This window comes from Ixodes scapularis, unplaced genomic scaffold (assembly GCF_016920785.2).
Source record: "Ixodes scapularis isolate PalLabHiFi unplaced genomic scaffold, ASM1692078v2 PGA_scaffold3__209_contigs__length_174095766, whole genome shotgun sequence".
In the NCBI taxonomy this organism is placed as follows: Eukaryota; Metazoa; Arthropoda; class Arachnida; order Ixodida; family Ixodidae; genus Ixodes; species Ixodes scapularis.
The window spans coordinates 40,339,485-40,358,935 of record NW_024609868.1 but is presented as its reverse complement, the minus strand read 5'-3'; the positions used below and the strand labels follow the sequence as shown (position 1 = coordinate 40,358,935).

Genomic DNA, 19,451 nt, shown 5'->3' with positions numbered 1-19,451 from the left:
ATTATGGAGTTTTAGGAAACCGTTTTGGCAGATCCAATACGGTACGATGGGCCGTCCGGTACGCACTGCGCATGCGCTATCACAGAAGACTCGCACATGCGCAGTTCGTACTGGAGGGCCCATCGTACCGTATCGGGTGTGCAAAAGCGGTCCCCTAGAACTCTCTATTGATCAATGCACGACCGGACTTTTTTTTTTTTTTTTTTTTTTTTTTGCTGCAATTCTTGGTTATTTTGTTTTCTAGATTTGAATGTTCATTTTCAGTATTTGTGTGACATCCCGGTAGTTTTTCGCGCAGATATTTTCTAAGAGAAAAACTGCAGTCGTACATGCGATAAGAAATATGAAATTAGAGAATAGAATGCATTCTCTCAGGCTTCCTACCGTGGCGGCATCATTTCAGAAACTTTTTTTTTTAATATATATTTATGTCTTTTTGAAACCGCGATGACCTCCACCATGTGGTCATTTAGAACAGTTTTGACACGTGCGTAATATGTCTGCTACAAACGCCCTGTGCTAGGTTCGGCAAGAAAGTAATCGACAATATAGCAAGTTTATGTGCACGACTGAAGTTGGCACCATGCACCTCGGCAAGATTGGGTGGGGGCTGCTGGGAGTTCATCCGAAAAATGTGTCTTAAATAAAGAACTGAATTGAGCAGACCCATGAAACGTAAACACAGTCTCAGTGCCAAGGCCATATCATGTTGTTTTTTCTCCCTTTTTTTTTGAATTAACAACTACGACCAACACACTTTAGATAGCAGCGTGTAGGTGGTTATCATAAATAAATATTGCCGGGATAAAAAGAAATCCTTGAAAATCCGCTGAATCAAATTCATACAACGCATACCCCCGATGCAGCGCCTTCGAAGATGAAGCTTTCATTGCGTGGCTTTGGAGGGTGGGTATGCATTCTCGCGTCAAAGGTAGCCTTTGTCCTGGGGGATGATAATGGCGGCACGGACAAGCAGTTGGAGCTTCTTTGCACTAACTACTGTGCACCTCGCGCGAATTCCTCTTTCTATGCTTTTGCAAACGAGACGAATCGATGGCAAAAAAACAATGTAGCTTCAGGCTTTTTATTTGTTTGTCCTTTTTTTTTTAGCAGAGGCTTTTTAGAACGCCGTGTTTGTCCAAAGCGTCATGTTTTTTTTTTTTTTGTTTTTTTTTTTTTAATTTGCTAGCGACGTTTGTATGAAGGCGGCGGCTCCCTTTTGAACGCGCCGCCTCTTTCACACACGTCTCGATTTTCTTGGAGAGGGTGCAGGCATCTCATTCAGCTACGAGCGTTAACTAGAGGGAAAAACGGCTTTTGTGAGAATTTCCTATTACCTTGACCGGAGGAATGTTCGCAGCACCTTCGCTGCTGCCTTTTATTTTTCCCGGGAAAAAGTGAACGAGGCGAACTGACTCGAACGGTGTGGAGCGCGTCTATTCTCGGATGTGGAATGTCGTACGCACATTTATCCATTTAATAACTTCTGTATACACACTTAGAAATGTGGAGCGTCTCCTCACCTACAAAGCGCCCGGAAGAGCCACCCGTTCCAATCTACGGACCAAGCTTGGCGGATGATGAGGCGAGACAGTCTACCCCGGGGCACTTGGCATAGTCAAACGTCTTGCTCATTTCCACGGGAGTTGCTGTGTGCACAGCGTCAACCGGGGGATCACATGATGCACCAGTGACGTCGTTCCTCAGCGCCACGCATTTCTGTTGGTTATAACGGAGGCGTGACTTTATAACCATTTGGTTATAATGGGTGGGATCACGTGGCTAAAGATCGACGCCTGATTGGTCCAGCGGGCACGTAGCTTCCTCCGCACTGTCAGGTTAGGGGTGAACAGAGTACAGACACCACCCGACACCTGCTGCACATTGCCCCCGGTTTCTCGTCCGCAGCACGCGCATGCCGCGCATGCTTGCCGAGTGATCGGATGGAGAGATGCGTGGCGCCTGTTCCCTTTGAATTGGGTGGTGATTTGCGCCACCTAGTCACTTTTTTTTTTTAATTTAGACTAAATCATGTTTAGGCCAATTTAATCAGATTTAACCTCTATCCGTTCCTTGATTTTACCCACCATTTTTTCTGATCTTTTACTGAGCTCTACCTCATCCAAACCCATTGTTTCACCGTTTTTGGCGACTTCCCTGACTTCCCCGCCCCCAAGCGGCTCTTTCTTTCACAATGGCCGCCGCGGCACCGGAGCGCCGGAGCCACCGGAGCCTCCACGCGCTCCACACGTCCGTCCTCGTCGTCCACGGCGCGATGGCCTTCCCTCGCCGTGACGAGGCCCGTAGCGTGCAGCTCCGAGCGTTCGGGGCAACGCTGGAGGCGCTGACGCGCTCGGGCGCGCGCGCCGACGCGGGCCGGCCGAGGTTGTTGGCCCCTGGGGACAATACGAGCGGCGGGGGGGACGGCACGGGGGGCCGACTGTCCGCCACGATTCCCTGGCTGGCCGGTCGCCGTGCCTGGCCGGCCTGGCTGCGGCCGTCCTCAGCGCGGGCGCATCTCCTCGCAGGCCCCGGCTGCTCGCAACTGGCGCCCTCGTCCGAGGGCAACGGCGATGACCGGGCGGCCGCCGGCTTCTTTCGAGTGGCCCAGGTCGCCGCGGGAGGTGGCGGTGGTGGAACCGTGAGCGCCGGCGGCAGCCTGGACTACAGTCGCTCGCCGGGCAGCCCGCTCGAGTGCGCCGCACCGCCGCCGCCTCTCCGCTTTCCCGGGCAGCAAGCCTTCGCGGCGTCCGACAACTTCCCCACCATCACCACCACCACCGCGGACCCGGACAACCGTGAGTACCCCTCTTTTCGGAGATAGCGGAGCGCAAGTTTGTCTGCTCCTTGCACAGGGGACGCGATGATGTCCGAACGCTGAGCTCTTATTGGCTGATTGAAAACATAAAAATAGTGGGTAGGCCTCGAGGCATCTAGCATCCAGGTCTACCCACTATCCCTTCAGTGAAAGCGATGCAGAGCTCGTTCTGACGTCAATACAACTCCTGCGAAAGAAGCAGAAGACTTGCTCTCCGAAGACCACTCAGTACGGCAGCCAGAGTTGCGCGTCTGTTTTCCACGTGCCGCCGCACCGCTATTCGCCGAGATCCGGTCACATGAGGAGCAGACTCAAATACCGTGCAGGAAAGTAGACGTTGCATGCATCCTGGTGAACATTCCCCTGATCTTGAGCGCGCCGCGCGCCTCGAACGCGCGGCGTCGCTGTTCGCTGAATTTATTCACGCGAGGAGCAGGTTCCAAATGCCGTGCAGGAAAGACGGCGCTACGGGGATGAACGCGCAACTCTGGCTCCTCCGACCCTCCCCAAGCGGCAAACACGCCGACGCTCGACGGCCGATTCACGCGACGGTCTGATTCGCGGACGGATTGATCACGTGACGACACGTCCGCGATAAGTCCGTCTGCCAAGCGCATTCACAGAAAGGAGGCGACGAGCAGACGACAGCGAGGACGGACCGAACGTGTTCTTGACCTCACAGTGCCGCGAAACTCCAACATCGCACGATCGCACCGTGGCAGCGTTCTCCCAGAGCGAAACCGACGTTTGCTACCGCCGAAAAGAATCGTGCGCCGCTGTTACGTGCAGAGAGCAATAGAGCACCGTGATAAGCTTAGCGCCCAACTAGGAGGGGCCATGTTGCAATATTGGTGAAGCCTAGTCATCAAAAGTTTAAACGATGGTGTGGCCAACGTGACCGTAGATCTCCCTGGCAATTGGTGCGCGTGACATGTCACGTGTGAAATGGATGGTTGATTGTAGAAGGACTCCTTGCTGGCTTGCGCGCGCTCCGTCCGGTAGGTTTTATCAGATCGAAGGCGAGACAAAGGCTAGCTACGGTTATGGTACTACTACTACGGTCATGTAATGTGGTCACGTTGGCCTGATAAGTGAGGATGGTGAGGAGGAAAATGAGAAAGGCGAGGCGTCAAGGGAGCATGGTTTGTGGAGGCTACGCGGCTGACGTTATGCCCTCTCCTACCCTTCTATCCTCCTTGTTAGCGCCCCTTGTTAGCATGACGACACAAGCATGATTCTGCTCGAGGAGGCTTCGACGTAGGGGCGTCGAGTCGCGCACAGTACTTCGTACACTACAGCCCAGTGGCGTAGCCTGGATTTGGTTTCGAAGAGGTGTGTCTGTGTGTGGAGGGGGGGGGGGGGGATTCCGCGGCGTTATCCCCCCCCTCCCCCCAGCACGAAGCAGGGTGAGCACGGCGGTACGTACGCTCACGCAAAGATTAGGGACGAACGAGTAGAGCTGCATTGACATTTTTGAAAACGGAGCAGGCTTCATTTACAGGAATACAAGCGTAGTGGCTCACTGTTCTACTGACGTCGTAGTTGCGGCCTACCAACTCTAAAAAGCTTCTTCACATCACACAACTCCCTCCCTCCGCTCTTTGAGGTACCACTGCATTACCAACGCGTGCCGGCCAGACAAAACAAAAATAACTATAGTGTCACAAAAAAAAATATATGTATATATGCATATATATATAAAAATAAATAAACAGAAAAAAAAAAGAGAAAAGCGTCGACGCTGAAAATTCAGATAAATTTCGCACAACCATTAGGGGCATGACTAGGGTCATGCTGGTGAGGGCCAAGCAATGTCAACTGCGGCAAGGTGCCGCAGTTGACATTGCACGCCGATGAATCATGGGAGATAAACCACGATTCTACGAACTTCCGCGGCTCCCACCTCTGCTCTCGTGGCAAGTTCGACGCGAAGTTGAAATCCAAAGCATGACCCGTCGTCAAGGAATGATCGATCAGGTCGGACTTCGCCCGTGTAGCGTGTGTTGAATTGGCAACATGTATTCTATGCGAGAAAGCTGCTTCTTCGTCTACCCGTCTCACCAATGTAAGTGGCGTCGCAATAAGCATTCGACTACAAAAAAAAAAAAGAAAGTGAAAGGCGTTTACAATTCCCTGTAACACCGAGTTAGAGCGCAGCTCTTGAGGAGGAGGAGGGAAGGATACTGGGGGGGGGGGGAGGTGAAGTGACCTTGGGCGGTCACGTGACGATGCCGATGATGTCATCAGTGACGTCACTGATGACGTCATCAGTGACGATGCGGACTCCGATGACGTCATCAGCGATGATGACGATGCGGATGTCGGTGACGTAATCAGTGACGTCACTGATGACGTCATCCGTGATGATGACGATGCGGATGCCGGTGAGGTCATCAGTGACGATGACGTCATCGGGGAGGTCACGTGACCTCGGCGGGGGGTCACGTGACCTCGGGGGGTGTCACGCGACTTCGGGGGGGGAGTCACGTGACCTTGGGATGACCTTGGGGGTCCCGTGACCTTGGTTACGCCGACGCTGCTCAAGCCGGGAACGGGCCCCTAAGAGCTGCGCTCTAAAAAGACAAGCCTGCTGTGTGCTTTGTTGAAATAAGCAAACTACACTAACAACGAGAGGGACAGGACAGAGCGTCTTCTACGCAGAGCGGAATGCTTCCAAAAAGCCCTACAGAACAAATCGGCGAAGCCACGAGTTGGAGATTGTTCGCGCTCTCCCTTTGCTCCATGGCCCGTGCAAAAACGACTGCGTGAGCAGGGGAGCCAGCGGCCCCCCCCCCCCCCCCCGTCCCCCCCTCCGGGGGGGGGGGGGGGGAGGGGTTTGACCCCCCGAACCACTACGTCACTGCTACAGCCACAAGGAACATCTTGCTGGGTTAAAGGTTGATTGCAGCGATGGTTGGTACACGTCCTGGCGAAGTCGTTAGGTATCGGCTATTTCATGTGTTTCCAGAGATTGCGTGCAGTGGGCATCGGGTACTGCAAAAGCACTAGCTATAGAGCGGGTTATTAACGCTGTGGTGTAGCTCTGCGGTAAAGCTTCCGCTTCGCACGCAGCGAACCTTTTCGTTTGTCCAGACGCAACCGACGCTACGATCTAATGGGACCATGCTCCTGTATACATGCTCTATCATGGCTGAACCAGTCATAAACAGAAAAGGCGTAGTGACTTGCGCTTTTGACGCTTCTTGATTGGTCACCTCGTAGCGTCGGCGTACGTCTGGACTTCTGAAACCTAGGTTCGGTTCCCGCGGACGGCGCACGACCTTTTTCGAGGATTCGGCTACATCGACGTCAGACGCCCTACATTGCCAACTTCTACAACGTCAACAATGGACGTCGTTTCCGGTGGTGGGAAGAACTCGTAACAGCTATCGCTGTAAAGGATCGCGGCGTGCTAGGCGAGTTTTGACAGGAGCTTCTTGACAGGGACCCGGAGGAGTACCGGAACCTGCGTCGCGTCAGCAGGGCAACGTTTCTGCAGCTTCTTTCACGCGCGGAACCAAGAATCCCGCGACAAAATGAGCCAGCGAACACACAAAACAATGCGCCTTCTTTGTTTTAATAATCCAGAAACAACGAAAACGCACCGTTTTCTTTGTAGCTCACTTTTGTTTTAAAGTTTTTGAAGTTTTAAATATGGTGTCATAGGCCGAGGGCTGTACCGTCAACTTGGCTCAATCAGTTTACCTGTAGTACCAGCCTGCAACAGTGTAGAAGGTGCAGGGCAGTGTGCTTCCGGCTGTGCTTTGAAATAAGCTGCTCTCGGAATCGGATACGGCGGTGTGCGGCTAGTGGAGGAAGATCGAACGCGGCAACCATTTGGCAGCAACAGTGAACGTGACGTCAATTGCGACAATATGGGGCAACCTGGGGGAAGTTTGGTGCTGTGAAACGAATGCTGGCTAAAGTTACTGCAGAAAAACGAAAATACATGCTCAAAACGTTGCGTTTTTAGGCTACCTGCTTGACTTGCTACGTGACGCCACCCGACTGCAAAGCGCGAGAAAATGTTTGTTTGGGCATAACCTTCATTGGCCATGTTGACCACGGCCACTTTGAATCTAGAAATAGGAAATATGGCAGTGTCACAAAAGAAAATTTACACGGTCTTTTTTACCGCAAAAATAAACTAGGCATCGCCGAACGCTCATTCTCCGCCCAAAGGTAGAGCTAGAGGTCCTACCAGATGCCAAAGTTTCAGCCCGATCCGATAACTTAATCAAAAGTTATAAGCGATTTTCTGAAAATTTCAGTGGGAAAATGGCAGCCGACGGAGTTTTCAAACACATGGGGCTGTATGGCACCAGAAACCGAAAACTCGCAAAAATGGGCTCCATTTTCCCATTGAACTTTTCAGAAAATCACTTATAACTTTTGATTAAGTTATCGGATCGGGCTGAGACTTTGGCATATGGTTGTGACCTCTAGCTCTACCTTTGGGCGGAGAATGAGCGTTCGGCGATGCCTAGTTTATTTTTACGGTAAAAAAGACCGTGTAAATTTTCTTTTGTGACACCCTGTAGGAATAGGAGATATGGCATGCCGGAAATAGTAAAGTTTGGCTATCCCACTTTCCCGCCCCCGTGCGCAGACCAGCACCGGAGTCCTCACCGCGGGTCCCCCGTCGCAGGTCGGGCGTCGCTGAAGCGGAAGGCGTCCGTGCCCGAGGCCCTGGCGCCCTCCCCGCCGACCCTGGCGGCGTCCACCATGACGGACCTGATCACCCGGGGCATCGACAAGTTTGTCGAGCTCGAGCACAAGCGGATGAGGCTGGAGCTGGACCTCCTAGAGCGGCTGCGCCACGAGGAGATGGAGCGGGTCGAGCGCATGCGCAGGGAGGAGATGGAGCACGAGCTCCGGCTCATGACCGTCATCGCGTCGCTCTTCAACAACAACAACTCGGCGAGCAGCGTGAACCTCAACAGCAGCTCTTCCACGTCCGCCGGAACGCAGCCGCCGTCGGGGGACACGTCGTGATGGTGGGGGCTTTTCGTGGACCGTTTCCGCCGTCTCCCGGCGCTCTCCGCAGCCCGCTACGAGGTCCAGAGCTCGGCAAGTGGCGCGCAGTAGCGGCGTCTTCGTTGCGAGGTGCGTAGCGGATGGGGGAAAGACAGTCCACGAAAACTCCCCGATGACGTGCCCCACCGACGGCGGACTTGCAGGGGACACAGTGTGTCCAGTGTGCGTGGTGCACGCGGCGCGACCAGTGGATATACTCGCAGCGCGGGGCGCCTGACTCCGGCTGCCCCTGGCTTGTGTTCCGACGCCGAGGACGGGACGCAAGCGTCACACATTCCAACGGCTACTCCGAATCTTCTTCCCGAAATTCCTGCGACTGTAGAACAGTGCTTTTAACCATAGCTGCGCGTGTCTTGTAAGTTATGTCGAAAGCCTACTTATTGTGTTTTTTTTCTCCTCATCGTTGTTTTTTTTTTTTTTTTTTTTTTTGTTCGCTCTCAGTTTCGTTTGATCTGTTAGTGGATGCTCTCAGGTGTGTTTTATTTTCGAACTGTCCTATTTTCCCCCTGTTGTCTTCCTGTAACTCATCAGTGCATGGCCGGACCATTCAGAGAGCTACCTCGCCTCTTTTTATTTTATTTTTTCTAATCGTTGTTTTTAATCTTTTTGTTGTTCGTGTTGTTCGTGACCGTTTCTGCGGTCGGCTCATTTCCTTAAACGTCGATCAAAGTTGTACATATGTTTATTTTTATTTTTTTAATATCTGAGAAAGAAGAGATGCCCAAATACCATAAGGGGCTATACTGGCTGATGATCGCACGGGCGCTGTTAAACATCCCGTCAATGTCCTTTTCTTTTTTTTAAAGATTATCTCGCCAGCAGTGCCTTCTTTACTCCCCTCCAGAGTTGACAGCTCGGTTGAATCTACGTGCATAGCTGGACCATTCGCGGCGTTGCCCCTTGTATCTCGTGACCCTGCTCTCCACGCTCACAAAAACGTGTAGACAGAGCGGTCGTGCGGGGAAAGAACTGCCGAGCGATTCAGCTACACGTCGTCTGCTATCAATAGTTCGAACGTAACCGACGATCCCGCTGGAGCCAATCAAGCGGCGCCAGGAGTGCATCGTCACTGCGCTCATCGTTAGGGGGCGCAAGTTACCGCCCGGTGTAAAGGGCAGAACCGTTAGCATCCATCCATCCAACCCTAATCCTGCGCGTTTTTTTTTTCCTTTCTTTCTTTCTGTGGGTGATTGATTTAGCCGATGATAGCATCCCTAGGCTTACCCACGAAGACAACGAGTGTCGTGACGATGCAGTTTTGGCGCTGCTTGATGGGGTCGGACTAAAAGTGAAACATAGTAAAGCACGTAGCGTCCATTGCAACGTTAGCTTATCGATGATCATATAGAGTGGGCACAACTTGCCAGCCTTTGCGCGTTCACGAGCAGCTATACATTTACATATCGAAGACATATTACGTACGATGCAGCGGGTGCTCCCTCTTTTGATTAAATGGCAATAAAGAAGAAGAAAAAAGCGGGCTGCGGGATTATTCCCCCCGCCACCCGCGAAGATGAGCAATAATTAAAAAAGAGGGTTGGGCTGTGGAAGCTCTATTATATTTTTGAAAGTTTTCTAGAGAGATTTCTTTTTTACCTCATGATGACCTTTCCATTGTGTACCGCAGCGTGAGGGCGTCCTGCCCCACGTCACGGCATTTACGCGAATGGACCGCAAAACGCGATCCATGGATTCATTCTGGCATCGTCCTCTGTCGCCATCTGGCGGACGAAAGTGCAAACAAAGTGTGTGCTACGAGTGACTATTTTTCTGGAAATTATACTTTCGTACACAAAAACAAAACGCGAGCCTTTTCTTATTTTTGTCCGAGTTGGGGAAAAGGTCCTGAGCCTTCTTCGTGGGAAGCTGACCGCCAATTAGTCAGAAACGGTTTGTAGCCGTTTTGAAGGGCGAGTACCAACGACAGTGGAACCTGACGGTAAGTTGATTGGAACACATTTTATGGCTAGGGCAAGCGGCTTTGACACCACTCCGCAGCGGTAACGCTACTCTGTATACATTTGGTAGGCTTCTTTGTAAACTGCGCGAGAATTTTTCCTTGTAATTTTAGATATATTGGGGAATTTATCCCGAGATCGATTTTATAACGTGCGAGCTAGAAAAATAGGCGCCTGCATATTAGCTAGCTCGAATGTTTACGGAAGGCATATTTTAATGGTGCATGTTACCTTATAATTTCTAATGGAATAAGCGTCATATCGATTGAAGAGGGTCCAGTTTGTTTGTGTGTACCTTGGAACTTGAAAGTGATACCGCCGAATGGCCGCAAAGTCAGAAATGACTGCGTTGAGGAGGAACAACGCTATACTTCGAAAGCTGGTCGGAATATTTTCCGCCTTTGTCCTGTGAAAGTTGGAAAGTTTCTCCTCACTTATTGCATTAAACGACTCGAAAGTGGACGTGCTCAAATATCAGCAGCCCAAATAGTTGGTCTCATGGTTTATATAAAAATTGCTTGGAGAAAAAAAAAAAAAAAAAAAAAAAGTCTGTGCATGTTTGTAATCGACTGAAGCCCATAGAGATTGCGCTAGCCACCGCTTTTCTCTAGTAAATCCCAGAAATTCATTCCGGAAGTTACTAGAGAAAAGCGGTCTCGCTCGTCGTCACAATTGTCAAACAAAACCCATACTTAAAGAAAAAAAAAATTAGAATGGTAATTTTAAAGTTGTCTTAGGAAGCAAGAAAGTCTCCGGTGCTACGATCTCTAAGTCAAAGTCAAAATATATTCGGGTAACCTATGGCATAAAGACAGATGTACTGCCTAAATCGAGTTGAAGTTTCGATAAAACAAGCCAGTGGAACTAGGGCGCCCTTCAAGATCTTCTTCACTGCATGCAGTTAAGCGGAAGTTTTACGCGCCCTGGCTTGAATTGGCGAGCTGCCAAACTCCTGAGCCGCGAACCAACTGCGCGTGTTTGTCGCAGTTGGTTCGCGCAAGAAAGTAAATAAAAAGCGACGAGGCGACGTTTCCAAAAGACTGTTATTCCGCATATCGTCACATCCGTTGCCAATTCTGCACGCACGCAAAAAGTTTAATAATAATAATTTAAAAAATTGCAATTTTTTGTTTTTGTTTTTTAATGCGCTCTTACCGTGTCACTGGTTGGGTGCAGTACAGGCGAAGGCAACACCAGGTGAGGGGAAAAGTACGAGCACTGTACTTCGTTTCAGCTTCGGTCCGAGCGCGACCGATGTTATAAGCAGAAGGGCCAATCAAAGAGCGAACGAGGCACAACGTCATGGCGTGCTCTCTGCAGTTGATAGGACCAGCCTGTATTCGTCGTCTCTCTGTGCGTGCTCCTCCGCCGGTTAGTCCTATCAAGCCCAAAGAGAACGCCATGACGTTGCGCTTTTTACGCTGTTTGATTGGCTCTTCGGCTCATCACATCGGCCGCGCTCGGACCGAAGCTGAAACGAAGTATAGGAAGGCCGGGGAGGAGGAGAGAAACCTACTCTCCTCTCTAACGTTCCTAGCGTTCCCCCCTCGCCCTCCATTGCCCTCCTCTCCCGTACCGCCTTCATAGCGCTCGCCCTTTCTCTCTCCGCGTGGCGTTGCCTTCGCCTGCACTGCACACAACTAGTGACGCGGAGTATAGGCAGAGGCGTTCAATGCTTCTTAAGGGGTATTCACACGAGGGAGAAATCCCCGGGATTTCTCTCTCGTGTGAATACCCCTTTACGAGGCTATTGCGTCAGATATACACTTTTAAACACAGCATAGCCGATTGTAACACTCCCCGAATGTTAACGCATCTAGTTTTTAAACCAAAGATAAATTCGAACGTGCCCCCGATATCGGTTTTATACCCGTACCCAAAACATACAACACACAACCAAAGATTTAAAAAAAAAAAGATAGTATCAAGGTTTCGAACATTTTGATGAATAAATGACCATCGAATCAAGGCATACACCAGGCATCAGCACAGGGCTGGGCGACTGATGTCCCCTCCAAACTGAAGAAAAGATTGATTGTAAAACGTTTATTCGCCGAAAAGAGCTTGGTGCTAAGAGATCGCGTTAAGTGGTCGGGAGTACATAGCCCTCCACGACTTTGTCAGCCCACTCCGCCGCCAGAACTTGGGTTCTGGGGTCAGAGCTGGCCAGCACGGTCTCCCCCCGCTCGACCCGGGAGTGGCTCTATTTTGCAATCCCATAGGATATGGTCGTAGTTGGCTCGTTGGCCGCAGTGTTTACAGTTTGGGTTGTATCATTGGTCAGGATAAACGTGCGCGAAGAGTTAAGGGGTGCGTAACGATCGCGTCTGGAAACGACGCCACGTAACCTCCTGTTCTTTAGTTAGACTTTTGTGCGGAGGGGGGAAGGTTCTTCTCTCTAGTTTAAAATGATTGGTTAGATCATGATATGTGATCATGGAGTCCTTCGTGGGATTCAGGAAGCCAGACTCATCCACTGCCCGGTCGACGAAACCTCGGGCTTTATAGTGGGCTGTCTCGTTTCCCGGATTCCCCGAATGGGCTGGGACCCATATCAGTGCGGAGTAATTAGGTGAGAATTTGGTGGCATTTAGGAGTATGGGGGAGGTGTCTGTAATTCGCCCTTTTGCGAAATTATTAATAGCCATTTTAGAGTCACTAAGAATGGTACTGCCTTAGGAGTGAGCTAGGGCGAGGGCTATAGCTGCCTCTTCTGCCGTTTCGGAAGATTTGGTTTTGATGGTTGCCGAGACGGTGTGGTCACCGTTCTCGTTCATAGCCACAATTGCAAAGGCATTTGTATGCTTGTATACTGCTGCATCCACATAAATTATTCCGTTGCGCTGTCCGTATTTAGCATGTAAGGCTTTGGCTCGTGCTTGTCTTCTGCCCTCATGGTGTATGGGGTGCATGTTTTTCGGAAGTGGTTTGACTTGTAAGGTGAAGAAAAGAAAATTACTTTATTTGAAAGATTTGAAAGCCGCGCCAAAACACTGAGGACACGCCTCGAAGTGTGCGCAGAGTTTATGGGCACCATTGAAAATAAAATAATCGTTTTCATTAGCGATAATGTTTGTTGTGATAAGGCGCTTCTTTAATGCCGTGCAAAAAGTTTTTTTTTATATGTTGGGAATTTCGGCGTTATTCTTGCAACACTGTTTTTGAAGTCGCGAATAAAAAAAGTAAGTGTAAAAAAGTGGGCGCGGCGCACGTCAGTCAGAATTTAGTTATTAGAAACCCCGCCTACGTATCATTTCTTTTCTAATCGGCGCTGCTATTTCTCTCTTTTTTGTTTTTCCCCTCAAATTCTATTTATGTGTATGAGTTTCGCCGTGACGTGACGAGAGCCTACATTTGAGAGCAAGCGACTGAAACCTGTGAGAGCGCTTGCAGATTCGCATTTGTGTTGCCGAGGGGCGGAGAGGAAGGGAGGAGTGCAAGGGCAAACGAAGCGAAAAGCGAATACTTCCTTTCTTCGTGTATTGCAAGCGTGGTGCCCGTAAACCACGTGATGCCGATCGAGCAAGAATCACTCTCAAATCAAAGCACTTTAGGCTTTCGTTGAAGCAGTAGTGCCATCTGTTGTAAAAAAATGTCACTAGTACAAAAATAATTACTCAAACTTGTTCAACAATTTAAGCATTCGAAATAAAATAACAAAATAAACGAGGATGAATTTATATCAGATTAGCATGTACAAAACTGCTCTAAAGAGCACTAAAATCTTATTTAGTTATCTAATTGCTAGGCAAGGGGGCGCAACCAACCACTACTTTTTTTACGTTTGAATTTTTTCATTTGATTCTCGGAGTTTTCGGTAGTTCTAGCTAAACCATTTTAGCACTTTTTTCTTAAAAAAAGAAAAAAAAAAAACGCGTAATTATTTTTTTACGCAAAAAAAAAAAAAAGAATCAATCACTTACTTAAAAAAAAAACAAGCCTTTCCTGACAAGTGCGTTTTGATCAGTCTATTTTGGTGGCAGTTTGTTCTGTTTGTTCCGTCTCATTGAGATCAGTGGTTTCGTCAACGGCGTCAACGGACTCATAGAGCCGAAAGCATTCCATCGTCGTCGTAAATTTATCCCCTCGGATAGAGCCTAGGATCTATCGGTTGTGCAGTGCGAGCTACAAATCCTGACCACGAGCCTGACTGGCCTAACTAGAGTCACTAAATAGGTGATAATATTCCCATTTGGCTTCAGTTTCGGTTTCGGAGCTTGTTTTGTACGCTCTCCGGCAGATGGCAGCACTGTCAGGGCTAGCTTTAGAGAGCCTAGATTTTAAAGAGGGTCCATCTAAAACCGCAGGGGGCGTTTGCAATTTAATGGCGGACGCCTCCGGCGGAGATTGGTCGCAAGTGCGCGTGCTCTGCGTTTTCGCGTGGCAAGGAGGAAAGCGGGCGGAAAGGCGGAGACCGCGGAGACGTTTCCAGATGATCAACGCTTTCGTCACCTCCTTGCAGCTCGTATTACAAACACGGCCCATAAACCACGTGACCACGATCGAGCAGTTGGACACTCTCTGTAATACAGGCTCTCCGTTATTTATTGTAATACCAATAAAACAGCAAAAAAAAAACAAAAAAAAAACGCACTTTTGCAGATGGCTTTTCAGCGCTCGAAATATGACGTGAGGTCCGCTTTAGCTGGTAAGGGTTGGGTAAAGTACAGGAAATTTCCGAGAAACGAGAACCGTGTTTTTCGGCCCGGTTAAATAAACTATGCATAGCAGAAAGCTCAAACTCTGTGAGGATGTGACGCTGGCGGTTGGGATAGAACGTGAAATAATTGAGAAAAACGAAATTTCTTTATGAGCCGACGTCCACCTAAGCGATCCAACAATTTTCGTACTTTGAGCAAATTCCGCTCAGAACGAATGCGTTCGTTTTTTACCACATGCAATAGAATTCGCAGGAAAAAATATAAAGAAAAACTAGCAGTGTGGGGGCCAGATAGCCCACACCGAAAAGGTCGAGGGCCAACGTAAGATGGGGGAGGGGGGGAGGGGATTCAAAATATTTTAAAGAGAAGAGACCTCGTGCTCTACGCTTTTTGTAAACTCGCAGCTTTGTCAGCGTCATCTTTATATTTGATTTGTTTATATGACGACTTTGGGCCCGGACCTGGTGTGATCAGAGTTAAAATGACACAGCCCCGTCAAAGTGGTGGCATTTTTGATAGAACAAGAGGGCAAGTACCCTGCCGTTTCCGCTGCTCAATTCATTGGGGTAATAACCAAGCTCAACATGCCTCTAAAAAACAATCAGTTGATTTGGCAGCTCTTGCTCTCCTGGCGATTTTTATTACAATACACCGAGCAAAACTTGTATTTTAATGGTGATAATTTTCGAAGGCGAGAATCCTCGTAGCTTTATCTTCGGCAGTTGCTCCTGCCGATCAAAAGTTCACGCAGTCGAGATGCATCCTTCAACGAATTGTTAGCGCTTGCTGTCTAGTAGCGGAATTGTTGTACATTATACAAAAAGCTGGAAAGCAAAAAATAAAACGAAAAAAAGGGCAAATGAACACAGATAAGTATATAAACTATGTGAATACGTTAAAAGAGCAGAGCCACTTTTCGAACGAAAGTGAATCGACGAGATGAGTTCACTATATGGCGTATGCCATTTCTAGCGCTGGAAATATGGAAACCGGGACTCATGGCCAGTTGCCTTCGGTCCATGCCCCAACGAGCCGCGGGCCGCGTGTTTGAGACCCCTGCCCTATTCAGTGATTTTTAACTGGTATGCATTTCCCCAGGAGTATGCGGGGGTGCACACCTATTTTCGGAAATGGCGGCAAATATTGGATAAAGTCAAGTGGCTTCAGAGATGACAAAGCCTAATTTTGTGATTCAAATTTAACAAGACCAAATCTGGGGAATGTACTCAGTCGAAGTCGGGAGTTGTACTTCCCTCAAAGAGTATCAAAAAAAAAAACACACACAAAAAAAAACTTAATTACGGTACAAGTAGATAAGCAGAGAATGTAATTTCACGCAAAGTACAAGTATTCTAAACCTTCTTGAAGTAGTACTTTAAGTACTTAAGTGACCATGAAGTGCGGCGGACATGACCTAGTCAGTACCGTGTCTGGCTCGCAATCAAAGGGTCGTGGATTCGAATCCCGCCTAAAATTCTTGAACTTTTTCTTTAAGGCAAATCAGTTTCTCTATAAAGTGAAATAATTTGAAACATGCGGCGACCAGGGATACTGAACCGAAATTTCGAGCTTACAAAACAAGGCTGGACGGATAGGCGGGACGCTTCAAAACCCCAAAACATCACTCATACAACGATATCTCTAACGGATCGCCGTATTTTTGGAAAAGAAGAGCGCGATTGAACACGGCCGACGAGGCGGACGAGACAAGTCACGTCACGATTCCCAATCCCTCTCCTCCTCACTATGTCCCGTCGAGCTGGTGAACCGAAGCGAGAAGAAAGAAGCGAGGCCACTTTCCCTTATTCTCCAATTCCTCCGCGAGGTCAGTGACGTCAAAGACCTCGCCGTGATCGTGCCCTCCTTTTCCGAAAGTAAGGCCATCCGTTTAAGATATCGATGTATGAGTGATGTTTTGCAGTTCGTAGCGTCCCGTTCAAAGCTTCCGCGGCCTTATTTCACGTAATCCAAATTTCGGATCAGTATCCTTTTAATTCGCATTACATGTCATGTTTTTTCATCACTTTCATTCCACGCGGGACGTCACGTTTTATGGGAGCGTTGTGGGTTGTTTGAAATTCCCGCGCGAGGTCTTGTAGCTGTGACGTCATGACCCTATCGACCAATAAGGATTTTCGCATCACACCACCGAGGCCGCCTTTTCGGCGACACGAGCTCCTTTATCGCGTTAAAAGTGACAAATGTTGCGCTATTTCTGATATCGAGCCCGCAGTTCCAATGAACCGGAATCGGGCAATAGGGACAGTGACAAGCTCACACTCCCACGCATGCGCATGCGTGGGAGAGTGAGGTCCTCTTATCGCGCGAATGCGTGGGTTCTGGGAGAGTGAAGTACATGTACTGTCCTCATCTGCTCGTCTCGCGCACGCGCGGGACGAGGTGTGTCACTCGATGAGCCGCAGTCTTCGCAATGCCTCACAAGAGGAGGAGCAAACTGAACAAGGGGTAACTGAACAGAAGCGTCGACGGCCTGACCGTGCTCGACGAACCAAAGAGACGCCGGAGGAGAGAGCGACGCTTGAAGCAAGCCTTCATAAAAGACAAGCAATGCTATCGCCTTTCAATGTATAGTTTTCACCAAAGCACCGCAAAAACACGGTTTCGTTGTTTATGCAATAGACGTTTAGCTATTTGTTCAATTCCTACGTAACTTATGGCAGGCTGAGGAAAGAATTTCGTCGAATATCGCTGAGATGTCGCTAAAGCAATCCTCGAAAGTGTTCACCTTCCCAACTTGAAAATAGGTGGGAAAAGCCCACCCGATGGCGGCACACACGATCGCTTACAAACGCTGTTCGGTACACTTCCCAGCTGTCCTTCCCGTCCAATAGCGTGTTCTAATTTTGGTCATCGTTGGGGGCGTATCACTCCAGACCGGAAGCCTCCCCCGGCTTCACCTTTGGTGACGTCATTGTTGCCACCGGAAGCTTCCTATTTAAAATCACTCCCAAACGTTAGTAACCGAATAAACGTGTCTTGGTTTTTATTTCTAGACAGTGGTCATTTCACCTGTTAACAGTCATTTCACCTGTTAACACACACACAGTCTTTCACCTGTTAACACACAGCCGAGGAGGCAGCCAGCACTTGGTTGTACGGGCTTCTGCCTTTTGGCTGCCTCAGGCACTCGGCTGTGTGGAAGTTGTGCCATTAAACACCTTGAACCTTGAACCTTGGTAGTCGGCAAATAAATTCCAGAAAATGAGCATCATTCATCCCCTCTACTCGGAGCCAGAACAAGCGGCCACGTGGCCTGGCGTCTATCCTGCTGCCGACGTTAATCATAGCCACACGTTGGGGTCGGCAAAGTAGAAACCGCACGTACTGAGCTCCAGGCATGGAGAGTTCGGCTGTTCTCATCACCGCAGTGGTTGGACACGAGCCACTAACCAAGTGTTGCGCCGAGGCCACGTTGCCGAGGCATTGATTGTTACGAGCCGAAGTCGAGTGCTCGCGCAGTTCTCGTGTCCAATCCATGAGCCGCGCTCGACTGCCATCAGGAGGGTGGTTTCGATCCCACAATTCCGTCACCAAGCTTTGCGAAGGCGAGTCTGAAATAAAGAGCCCCCTTTTATCCTTCCAATTTCACCGCGACAAAGAAGCTTCTGAGTTAGCGTCGGTCTGTGCCAGTATACTTGGGCCAGACGACCAGTGCGCCTCAGCAAAGTTATGAGCATTCCAACCCGACATCTTTTCATAACCCCTTTGACTCCCGTCCTAAAGAAATCACCGAAATACACCGATATTAAAAATAATATTAATATAAACACCGAAAGACATCCACCGATTTTCCTTATACACCGATATTAAAAATAATACACCGATATTAAAAATAATATTAATATAAACACCGAAAGACATCCACCGATTTTCCTTATAAACACTGAAAGATCACTTATACTGTAGTTCTATGATGCAGCACTAGGTCAAACCGCGCCTTGTACTGGGATTGCCGAAACCGGCAATATGGGGTGCGCGTACGCCTGCAAAAAAGTAAGGAGGTTCACACATTTGCGACTGCTTATGACCGAGTGTCTTGACTTCTTAGATTTATTACAACGATTTATACAGTGTGTGTGTGTTTTTTTTGTTTTTTTTTTTAAGTTAACAGATTTGTTTTAAAAAAGCCGTGAAGGTACACTTATGCCGCTTGTGGAGGTGAGTTATACGGCCAGGGGGACATAGTATAGGGGGCTAATCGTAACGATCAGTCGTCTAATTAATTAAAATTTGTTAATTAACTTTTTAATTATTGAAAATAGACATATGGTTCCAATTAGAAACTTGCTCAGCATCACCGAAAACCACTAAATCAGTCATTTTCTGAAAGACTTTCGGCGCGTGAGAAGCGTAGTATTGTACTAAAGTTACCACTCGTGGAGTGGGTACAAGGCTAGGGCTAGATAAGAGACGGAAACATCGCGCGGGCGTCTTACCGCAACCACTAGCTTTGAACCTGCTCCACGAGTCATAACTTTAGTGCACTACTACGCTTCTCACGCGCTAAATGTCTTTCTGCAAATTACTGATTTAGTCATTTTCGATGACGCCGAGCAAGTTTCTATTTGGAACCATATGTCTATTTTAATTAATTAAAAAGTTAATTAACGAATTTTAATGAATTATTCGACTGATCGTTACGATTAGCCCGCTATAATATGTACACCTGGCCGTATTATAACTCACCTCCACAAGCGGCATAAGTGTAATTTTCACGGCTTTTTTTTTAAACAAATCTGTTAAGCTTAAAAAAAACACCCGATATATATATATATATATATATATATATATATATATATATATATATATATATATATATATATATATATATATATATATATCAGGGATGGGCAAAATATTACATGCAAATATGTACCGAAATACAAATACAAAATACTTCGTCAAAAATGTATTTAATTACAAATCTAATTACATTTCTAAAAAAGCATTTAAGTA

The 19,451-nt window shown here is 48.4% G+C and overlaps 1 protein-coding gene and 1 pseudogene across 1 annotated transcript in view; one reads left to right on the top strand and one right to left on the bottom strand.

Annotated features, from left to right (window-relative positions):
- LOC8051439 overlaps positions 1-9,658 on the top strand; it is a 29,241-nt gene extending 19,583 nt beyond the window's left edge. Inside the window, exons 2-3 of the mRNA XM_040207189.3 lie at positions 2,529-2,798; positions 7,467-9,658. Coding sequence (XP_040063123.1) covers positions 2,529-2,798; positions 7,467-7,813 — 617 coding nt within the window. The 3' untranslated portion in view covers positions 7,814-9,658. The remainder of the gene's footprint in view (positions 1-2,528; positions 2,799-7,466) is intronic.
- Positions 9,659-11,896: 2,238 nt separating this feature from the next.
- On the bottom strand, positions 11,897-12,725 carry LOC115312819 (annotated as a pseudogene).
- Between the last annotated feature and the right edge of the window lie 6,726 nt (positions 12,726-19,451).